The sequence below is a fragment of the Theobroma umbraticum genome, unplaced genomic scaffold (assembly GCF_002168275.2).
Source record: "Theobroma umbraticum cultivar Fairchild unplaced genomic scaffold, ASM216827v3 scaffold_55.0, whole genome shotgun sequence".
NCBI lineage: Eukaryota > Viridiplantae > Streptophyta > Magnoliopsida > Malvales > Malvaceae > Theobroma > Theobroma umbraticum.
In genome coordinates, this window is record NW_018397270.1 from 1878815 (window position 1) to 1890034 (window position 11220).

Genomic DNA, 11220 nt, shown 5'->3' on the forward strand with positions numbered 1-11220 from the left:
ATTAAGCGACCTGCCACAAAATGAAAATATAGTTATAAACTCATATTTTTAATTTAAAAAACATGTTTATTAGATAAAGAAAAACTATAATTTATTAATCTAAAATTAATTTCATCTTTTTTTTTTAGATTTGGATAAGGAGGATTCGAACTCTATTTAAATAGCGAAAGAATCATGCATTAACTAATGAGTTAAATACTCGAATGTAATTAATTTCATTTCGTAATGATATGAAATTCATAAATATCATCACACTATAAATCTGTTAACAATGTTAAATTGATAAATTAAGGAAAACTAATATTTAAAAGTTTGGCAAATTGTACCAGCTCCATACCACATGGCTTATGTTACAAGGTAATTCACAAATGCTATTTTATTTCTCATTTCTATAAAAAATTAATTTAAAAATACTTTTTAATAATTTTTTATTGAAAAGAATGAGGAATTCGAACCATAAACACCAAACACCATAATTTGTAATATTAATTATGTCCTTTACAAATTTATTAGTATGTGGTACCCCATGAAGCATGTGGCTAAAGCCAGTTCGTTTAAACAAAGTGGAGAACATTATATTTCTAGGGTAGAGTCGTAGCTTATGCTCAGCTGAAGTAATTAAGGTTAAAGAGAAATTTAATGCCAAATTTCCTCGGACAACTAGAATCCCTCTTACCTTGGGACCACCCTAAACTAATTCTATTTTTAATTTTATTTGTTTTACTGCTTATGAGTCTAATTTCTTATAATATTTTAGGCATAATGTTCACAAAAACTTTTAAATTATTTAATAAAATTTAAATAAATCATTATTTTTTATTATATTTAATTAAATTTTTATATTTTTTATTTTACATCAAATAAGATTAATTGTTATTAATTAAAATTTTGATTGTGATTAACGCTAATATGAAAGATAAAAATATAATATATCCATGTCATTATATCATATTAACATACCATGTAAGCATGTATTATTATATGTTAACATGTCACGTTAATCTTACATGATTAAAAATAACAAGTGATATTTTAATTAAGTAAATAATTAGTTATTAAAAATTACTTAATAAAAAATAAAAATATAAAAACTTATTTAATGTAAAATAAAAATATAAAAATTTAATTAAATGTAAACAAAAAATAAATATTTTTTAAAATTTTCATAAATTATTTAGAAAATATTTTTACGTATTTTAATTTTGAGTTAATTTCATATCATTTTATATTTTACATAAAAGATATCCATTTAAATATAATTTTCGGATTAAGATGAAACAATTTTAATTATATTTTATAATTTAAATATAATTTTAGAAAATCTAAAATAAAAGACCATTTTTCCAAGGCAAGGCTAATCACTGGGTCTTAGTTTCACGTGCAACAGAGCAGGTCTGAGGCTTGTATTCATAGGCTTTATTTATTTAAGACACTTGAGTTGGGCAGACACCAAAGAAAGGGCGAGAGTGAGGAAAAGGAAAAAATGGCAACAGCAACAGAATCGAAGACAGTTCATTCAGCAATGGTGACATATGCTTCAATGTTATTGCTTCTCTCTCTTTGCCCTCCTTTTGTCATCTTACTGTAAGCGATACCCCAACACTTTCAATTCTTCTTTTTTTCTTCTTTTTTTTTTTCCTTTTTAAGTTTTTTTTTCCTGAGAATCTTATTCCAGGAACTCAAAAGCCTGTCATGATGTAAATACCCATTTCAGCTTTTCAGTTTTAATGACTTAATTCATTCTGTAACTCAATCTTGGTGAAGCAAAATGAAAGTAAAAATCGAAACTTTAGTATATGAAGACAGAACTTAACAAGTTTTTAGATCTTATCGAAACTTGCCCAGATTGTTGCTGATCATTATTGTGGTACTTAAGAAGCATTAAGATCAACAAAGTTACCTTTTTCTTTGTTGTTGTTATTTAATACTTTGTGGGGATGATAGAGGCAAAGACATTTCATTGATTGGTGACTTGTGTTTCAATAGTTGCAGTTTTTACTATCTGCCCTCCTTTGGTTATTTATCTCCAAGTTTTATGCTTGATTCCCTTTGATTTTTCATTTGTTGTTGAGGTCAACCATATTTTTATCTTGTTTGTTTGAATGGAACCGAAACTTTCCCATTAAGGGTTTCTTTTCCTTGTAAAATCCTGTTGACTGTGAAATTCATAGACTTATACATCTCTAGAACGTGACTGTTAATGTTTGGTCTTGTTATATTTTTATAGGAACTCATAGTCATTTGTATGTTTGTTGGAGTTTTCAATGATTGTCGCTGAATGAAGCTTTTTCTTTTTGCTCCCTTTGGGTCTTCAGAAAATGTAGGAGAAAAAGGGTGCTCAAAGTTTGAATCTTGTTTGGTTTCTGGGAAATGTAAAAACAAGGTTGATGAATAAATAAAAGAAAAGGTTTCAATTTTAATTTAATAACTGATACTTCAGGAATATCTTTCATCCACTCAATTGGGCTGAACAGGACAATGAAAAGAATTGTTTATACTTAAATTCTTGTAGGCACATGAAGGTATTGGGATGTAAAACATGACATGAGAGGAAATATACTTTTTTATCATTGGGCTCACAGAGAGGAAAATATTTTTGTATATGTGAATGCTGGCATTTGCATGTGCATATTAGTGGGCACCACATTTGCCTTTCCAGTTACTGAACGGACATTAAATTTTCCAGTCTCTGGCGAATATCTCCGCCTGTAAGAATTCTAGAAGCATCATGCAAGAAACGTAGAACAAGCTTTTACGTTATCATGAATATGCAAACATATGTAACAGTATGGAGTAGGTCTGAGGTAAAAATAAGGAATATATTGTTACGATCTATTTGAGAAAGTCTAACGACAATCGACGGATCATTAAAGCTATCAGAAAAAGAATGCTCTGATTTCTATAAGCATAGTGGAAGATTCAGCTTTTACCTTAGTTTTGGGAATGCAAAATCTTTCTGTAGCTGCGTAATTGAGTTCTTCCTTGTTTTTGCAAAATTTGTTGCAGTTTTCTTCCTGAGTGCATATTGAAATTGTTTTTTTACTGCATGCAGATGGTATACAATGGTACATGCTGATGGGTCTGTTGCCCAAACTTGGAATTTTCTCAAGCAGCATGGACTGCAGGGTTTTATAGAAATATGGCCAAGACCCACAGCCACTGCTTGGAAAATCATTTTCGTTTATGGAGCATTTGAAGCAGCACTTCAACTGTTTCTTCCTGGCAAGAGGGTTGAGGGCCCAATATCTCCCACAGGGAACCGGCCTGTTTACAAGGTTTGAGTTACTTGATGTTATTTTGTGGAAATGCTTATCACTTCTTTTGCATCCCCTCTTATATGCTTGGTTATCATTTTTACATTTTTGTATCTCCCAAATAGAATTATGAATGATTAAATCATGTATAACTATCTTATTGCGTAAATCATAGGCTTCATTTTGTCAATTTTGCAGGCAAATGGGGTGGCAGCATATTTTGTGACATTGGTTACCTATATTGGTCTTTGGTGGTGCGGACTTTACCTTTTACCTTTAGCAAATGAGATGCAGAATTTCTTTTCTTGGCTTGACGTTTGTTGAACTGTATATTTTTTAGCCATTGGAATTGGGAAAAAAAAATTGGAAATGCAATTAAAGGCCCTGCTATCTGTTGGGAAACTCTGTTTCTGTTTTTTTATTGTATTTTTATTCCATGTTCCAACTTCCTTTCTTCTTGATTTGGGAAATGGGGGATTCAAACTCCGCTCTTTGAGCAGGAAGATACATACACCTACAATTGAGTCCAACTTCTATGGTTTTTCATGTATTCTTGTGTGAAGTTTCTATTCATTGGAAATTTATCAAATGGAAATTTAGTTGATAACGTTAGCATTCCTTGGATCTTATTTTTGAGAAGGCATGCCTTTTCTGTTTTCTTGTTTTGATTCAAATAGCTTTCAGGCAAAATTAATCCCTCTACTGATTTTCATTCTCCAGGTTTGGGATATTCAACCCCACGGTTGTTTATGATCATTTGGGAGAAATATTCTCAGCACTCATCTTTGGAAGCTTGATTTTTTGTATTTTCTTATACATTAAAGTGAGGAAATAAGTTAGGCTGATGCAAGTTTTTCACAAGTTAACTTTCCAATCCATAACTCTGACACTAAGTTTTATGTTTACAGGGTCATTTGGCTCCTTCTTCTACCGATTCTGGGTCATCTGGGAATATAATAATTGATTTCTATTGGGTAAGCATCTATGAACTTTGCTATTTATATTATCTCATGTAATATCTTAAATTTCCTTTCGGAGCTTCAAAGGTATGGGTCAAGTAGAAGAGAAAAATGGAATCATTGCCACAGAAGATGCGGATTGAAATTTTTTAGTTGATTATACCATGAAAGTGTGCCAGTGTGTATGGAGGGAGGGGGAATCAGCAGGTTGAAGGCATATGATTGAAATCTAGCTGAAATCAAACCTCCCAACCTATTGTTTTAGAAATCTGTGGACTAATATAGGAGCGACGATTTCTGATGCCATATGTGAGCTTCAAATAATTAGTGTCATCTCATATTTAAGAGAATGAAAATCTTGCATAAGATGTGCTATAAACCCACACATGCAGACATGAAAACATATCGTGTGTGTGTGTAATAGTAGAATATTGTGAAAACGACGATAACTCCTCAAAAACAAACTCAAACAGTGAAATCCTCTAGTAGCTTTTCCTAAAATGAAGATGGACTAAGAAATTAATTTTCAAGTAGCCACAGAATCTTGAAAAACAAGCACATAAGGAGAATTGTACACATTATCTTTGAGAATGCTTTTCTATGTTGTATGTGGTGACATATATTGTTGACTTGGTGGTCTTTTTTGATGGTCTTCTTGTTGCAGGGTATGGAGCTCTATCCACGAATTGGCAAAAATTTTGACATCAAAGTCTTTACAAATTGCAGATTTGGGTTGATGTCTTGGGCAGTTCTCGCTGTCACCTATTGCATAAAGCAGGTAGTTCTTGTTGGTTAATTATTGCAAGTGGGGGTTGAGAAAACAAACTCTCTCCAAGATCCCATATCGTTAGGCCTTATTACTCAATTTTAAAAAATAATAGTGTCCTCTGAAGTTCAGGTATATTTCAATAGTGTAGGGGAAAAAACACACCTTTTGGTTTTCAATTTGGTTCTACCAGCAGATATGCTAAGTGTTTGAATTGGATACCAGTTAGATTAGATAACTTTAAGATATGTTGAGCACAGAGAAATAGAGGCATTTAACTTTGTACCCTCTTTGCCTTCTCCTCTTCAAATGTAGAAAAGTTCAGGTACAACACTTTCGTTAGGTTTTCAAAGTTATTATGGCAGCATAACAGATTTGGGTAGGTTTTAATATTCTGTCAAAATAGGCGATAGCTTGCTAGAGAGAGCAGTTATACCTGTAGTTGCTTGGTACTTATTACAAAATCAGGTGTCAAATTTTAAACTTTAATGCCTGAGCAGGTGGTTAATCAGTTACCTACCATGGTACCATGTCTCAGGTACCTTGATGTACCTGTTAACCTTTTGGAGCTAAACTATTTTTAAACTAGATTTACTTTCTTACATCTGCTTATGGGTAATAGTGTAAGGTGGTGTTTTCTTCATAGCTGCAATTTGTTTCATTTTGCTTTGAATTATAATAAACTAAAGTTTTGCTGTATTTAAGTAAATAATCTTTAGATGCTATCTCTAATATATGCTTTCTTTTCTTTTTTTCCTTTTTATTAGTATGAACTCAATGGAAAAGTTGCTGATTCCATGCTTGTGAATACAATATTGATGCTGGTGTATGTTACAAAGTTCTTTTGGTGGGAAGATGGTTATTGGAATACAATGGACATTGCACATGATCGAGGTTTACACTCATTCTACTTTTCTTTTCAAAGTCTTGTTTATTGTTTGTTTTGTTGGCTAAAATACTAAATAAGCCCCCAAACTATCCCAAATTTCCAAAAAAGCCTCCTTTTTATTGTACGCAAATAGGCTCCCATTCTATGATTTTTACTCAGATAAATCCTTATGTTGACGAAAAGATGTCGCATGACGCAAATGACCTTAACGGTCGTAGGCTTATGACGAGCTGGCATATTTCGCACTCCTAACTGATTATTGTGGCCTTTCTAATGCGACAAATTTGGCTGATTCGAATGGCCCTGACTCGAGTGGGAAATTTTTTGACTTAGCCAATTTCACAAGGTTAGAGTCCATGTGTGCAAAAGATGTCATCTGGTCATGGGCCTAAGTGCTATTAAGATCACGTGATACATCCTTCTGTCAACATAAGGGTCTATCTGGGTACCAATAACAGGATAATGGCTTATTTGGGTACAATAAAAGAATAATTTAGGAAAAGTGAGAAACTTCAGGGGCTCATTTAGTATTTTAGCCGTCATTGTTTCATTACACCATTCAGATGAATCGCCATATTGTTTTAATAAAATTACTCCAACTTGTGGGAGCTAAACCTCCATTTATTGCTTGTTAACTGAGAGCTACTGAGTTTCTCAGTGTAGACGAGAAAATCCTAGATAAGCACTCTCAATTCTAAGGGAGAAGGAGAAAGGAGAGATATGCTTTGAGGATGGAGGGAGGGGAAGGGAGAGAACGGAGGAAGTTGATGAGATGAAAATTATTCTCTGGTTAGAATTTTTAAGATAAAACAAGTACCTCTATGTGTGTCTATGTGACTTAAAATGTATGTATGCAAGCTCATATATGTATGCATATGCATTTATGTATATGTGTTATTTTATTCACTGTGAAGGTAGTAGCATATGATTTTGATGTTCTACCCCATTAAGCTTCCTGTGTAAGTAGCAATAGATTTAGCCTGGTTTAGTTTTAATAGCTTATTATAATCCAAAACTGAAACTGAACTATAAATTTTCAGCCATTGGAGTTTCCAGTGTTCTTTAAATTTTTACTTTTTTGGTAACTGAAATATTGTTTTAAGACCTATCATATCTTAATTCATATATCTGGGTTTTGGCAGCTGGGTTTTATATTTGTTGGGGATGCTTGGTTTGGGTTCCATCTGTGTACACATCACCAGGGATGTACCTTGTCAACCATCCTGTGAACCTTGGAACACAGGTATGTTAATGCCTTCCTCCAAAAATTATGAACAATATATCCTCTTATCATTATAAGTTTATAGACAACAATGTTACTTAGCTGTCTTCTGCATATGATACCTACATAATATAGGCCTTATGTTCACAAAGTTTGGTCCACTAATGACTTTTAGTTGGCAAAAGGAGTTGAACTCAGCTCTTTCTGCAATTCTAGGTGAAATTTTGGTGACTCAGTTTTGAATATTTTAAGAAGAACGTGAAAATTCATTGTTTTATCTCTTTCCTCGTTTAGCCCCTGGATTAATCAGGAAATCACAATGATTTTGGAATATAAAAAAATTTGGAATTTGGTCTGTCTCCATTGTTTTTTGTTATAAATGATTTCTTAAAATTTAATTTTGCACTATTAATTTTCTTAATGCACTATAATTCTCCATTTGGTGTACCCATTATAATATTTTTGCAATAAAAGGACATCTGACCAAATCTAAATCATGCTTTATCTCTAAGGTGCTCTAAGAATTTCATTATAATGAATTCCTCTAGATGATATCTTAAAATGCTCAACAGCATTTTTTTTCTAAGTTCTTCTTTCCTTGAGCATTCCATCTCTTGTAATTGGCCTTTATACAACCATGTTTATTTATTAAATCTTTTCCCTATAGATGGAATTCAAAGGGAAGAGTTTAATAAACTACTTTGAAGTCTCAACACTGGATATTCTCATTATTAAGCTACTGGAGTTAGTAGGAAAATCCAAATGGACTAAACGAAGTATGCAGTTAAACTCATATGGTAGTTTAAAACAAAACAACAGAGTTGGGGATAAGTTATAGACAAGTAAGTGGCAATTCTGTTCCAGTACTGGAGATCAGTGATCCCAATGATTTCCTCTGGAGTCTGGTCTTTAGCTGCTTGGTTAGTTTGGTCAGTCCAATTAATAATTGATGTCTAAATATGTGATTCTCCCCCTTCTTTTTTTTTCATTTTTTATTAAAGAGTAAAACAGTAGAACTTTCAGCCCAAATTTATGTCAAGTATTGAAAGTTTGTTAAAGTTGTTAAGATTAGATTATGTGCTGAATTTCCATAATATTTTGGGACCAGATATAAACTGTATAATTCTCAGACAGCCTATTTGGCCTGGGTTGGAGCTGTGAGAAAATGGGCTGTTGAGGAGAGCTAATGTGTTGTTAAATTGTAATTGTTTATAATAACAATGAATATTTTTTGTCTATTTAAAAAATTTATCAAAATTATCTATCAGCTTTAGATTTTAGCTTTTCGCAATAACTGATCAGGAGTGCCTGCTTTCAGTTCCCAAAAGCTCATTTCAGATTTTACAGAAGTTAAAAGTAGTTTACTTAAATCCTGTTTGCCCTAGCTTTTGCTTTCCAGAATAGGGAAGCAGTTCCAAAAGCTGGGCCAAACAGGCTGTATGGGTTATAGAAGTAACTCACTAATTGAATTATCATCCATCCAAACCAAAACTTGTTCAATGGAAAATGTATCCTGTTGAATAATGCATTTTCAAAATGAAGCAAGCAGTTTGTTTATTCAGTTGAATGTTGGATCAATTAAAATGGTGAACTTGACTAAGTCAAATAGTTGAAACTTTCAGGAGGTCCAGATCTCTTAGTTTGGATGTTTTTAATGATTCTACAGAGTTAATCAGAGTCCAGAAGGGAATGATGGAGAAAAAAAATTTTCAATTTGCAAATTAAGCCTGGTCAAAGAGAAGTTTTGGTTAGTGCATTTTTTTTTTCCATTCTAAAAGTCTGTTTTCTCTTTTGCCAGCTTGCACTTTATATCTTACTTGCCGGCATTCTTTGCATATATATCAACTACGATTGTGATAGGCAAAGACAAGAATTTCGCAGAACAAATGGCAAATGCAGGGTCTGGGGGAAAGCTCCATCAAAGGTGCTTGTCTCATGGCTTTTTATCTTTATGTTCTTGTTCATAAATTTGGACTCATGAGTTCAAAGCAGATCTCACCCTGTCTGGCCTTTTCTACAGATTGAGGCCACCTACACAACATCTGGGGAAACCAAAACCAGCCTTCTTTTAACCTCAGGGTGGTGAGTTTTCCTATTGTGATGTGCTGACCAGCATAGAGAACTACTTGCTTTCTCTGCTAGGACTTGCTTTATGGTGTACAAGGCAGTTGAGGTTGCATTAGTTAGTCTCAGTTGATTGATTTCATTCTCATAAAATTAATTTGTCATTATGAGGTTTAAAATTTACAAATATAAAAAATCTTGTGAATTTTCAATATCCCTTCTGTTGTGAAGATATCTAGTGGCTAAATAAGCATGCTGAAGCTTAACTGGAGGATAGTGGCCTTTCTTAGGACATGAAGTTTGCCCAGTTTTCTTTACCAGAAAACACAGTTTGAGCCAGGGCTGTGTCCTCATAATAACAGTAACATCACTTTATATCTTGGTTTTTTCAGGTGGGGTTTGTCTCGTCATTTCCATTATGTGCCAGAAATATTAGCTGCATTTTTCTGGACTGTTCCTGCTTTGTTCAACCATGTAAGCTTGTTCCTAATTGTTATAAGCATGCTACTTGGAGCTACCTGTAACCATATCTGAAATTTTTATTGCTTTGGTACTTCTTCAGTTTCTGCCATACTTCTATGTGGTGTTTCTTACCATCCTCTTATTTGACCGAGCCGAAAGGGATGATGACAGGTGTCGATCCAAGTAAGTAATATTAACTTGGTGTTTTACCTGGACAGTTACTTCTTTGAACCAATACCTTTTTGGTGTTTTTGTTACTTCATTTGGCAAGGACTTACCCACATAAGTCAAATCTGGAGTGACTTGTGGCTCAATTGGTTTTTAGGTTTTGGATGCTTAATATGGAGCATGACCCTTTTGAATTAGAAATATTCAATTTAACCTTTTAAGTTATTATACTGGTTAGGCATAATTCTGGAAACAAACTAGGGGACAATTTGGCTTGGGAACCATTTAACCATAACAATTTTATCTAATTGGTTTTGGGCCTTGTAAAATAGGTGTGATTCTAGGGGGTTTTCCCAATTATCTTGAAAGTATGTGTATATGTCTATGTGCATGCACACCGTGGAGCATGGTGTAGAGGTTTCATTCACCTTGTTACCCAGAGTAATTGCATTATAATAGTTTCTTTTGTATTTTTCGATATGTCTACTGTTGAGTGGTAGTCTTGTCCTTCCATGTTTACTCTCCTTGGGAAATTAAGGAGGGACTTGAACTCAAACTCATGCTATCCCTTCAGAGTCTAAACCGAGAGTTAATGAATGAATTAAGCTAGCTGGCATTATCCTATTTATTATGTTCTTTGTACATTGCCTATACAGGCATGCATGCCCATAGTCATGGAAAATACACATTCAAACACACGCACGCTTGCATAATTCAAAAAAGCTACAAGGGAAATAAGAGAGGAAAAGAGAAAAACAAAGATAGTTGCTGGTAATCTATTGTCTTAAAGCATTATATTGAAGTTGAGTAAGGTTATGACAAGATCCTCCTTTTCAGATATGGCAAGTACTGGAAACTCTACTGCAATAAGGTTCCCTACAAGATCTTACCTGGAATTTATTGAGAGATGCTTCGCGAACAACTCAGCTGCTCATATTGAATTTACATGAGCATTTGTGTACCATGTTGTTGAACTTGAAAATGCTATGTAACATTATCTCCCTTTGAAATGCAAACTCCTTCTAGACACCTTTGGGTGCTTGTAAGTTTTGCTTTGCTTCCATCATGCATATGGTGCCCAGATTTCTCCTCTTGGCTATAAGCTAGGGAAGATGCAGTCTGCTGCAGCCCTGGTATGGTAAATGCTGCTTTGCAATGGATCATAGGATACATCCAAAGTCTTGGCAAAAAGGGACGGGCTAATTAATATGTTTTATGTTTAATGCACGTATAAACCTTTTTAATCTCGTTGTTAAGGTAGGTATTTTTATGTTTTTGGAAAAAGAAAGGTTTCGGATTTAAGATTTGAGGAAAGTGGATTGGACAGAAAGATTTTATCTTTTAAAACCAATGTTTTTTAAAACTAGACCGCCAATTGAACTGGTTAAGCAAACAAGTCGTGGTTTAACTGGTTAAATCAGCAGTTCGGGTTTTTT

General features: G+C 33.5%; 1 protein-coding gene across 1 annotated transcript; it reads left to right on the forward strand.

The window, feature by feature from the left end:
- The first annotated feature begins 1423 nt into the window (after positions 1-1423).
- DWF5 (Ergosterol biosynthesis ERG4/ERG24 family) lies at positions 1424-10830 on the forward strand. The gene is made up of 13 exons (XM_021441408.2): positions 1424-1584; positions 3053-3275; positions 3453-3508; positions 3975-4077; positions 4163-4228; positions 4878-4991; positions 5747-5873; positions 7011-7111; positions 8889-9014; positions 9111-9172; positions 9547-9628; positions 9717-9799; positions 10622-10830. The coding sequence occupies exons 1-13, from the start codon at positions 1484-1486 to the stop codon at positions 10686-10688; spliced, it is 1311 nt and encodes a 436-aa protein (XP_021297083.1). The 5' UTR covers positions 1424-1483; the 3' UTR covers positions 10689-10830.
- Positions 10831-11220: the final 390 nt, after the last annotated feature.

Excerpts from the sequence above, each read along its gene's own strand:
- DWF5 (XM_021441408.2), top strand. The coding sequence starts at position 1,484 with ATGGCAACAGCAACAGAATCGAAGACAGTTCATTCAGCAATGGTGACA. Across the intron at positions 4,229-4,877 it reads TAATAATTGATTTCTATTGG|GGTATGGAGCTCTATCCACG; the intron begins GTAAGCATCTAT and ends TTCTTGTTGCAG. Across the intron at positions 9,629-9,716 it reads TTCCTGCTTTGTTCAACCAT|TTTCTGCCATACTTCTATGT; the intron begins GTAAGCTTGTTC and ends GTACTTCTTCAG.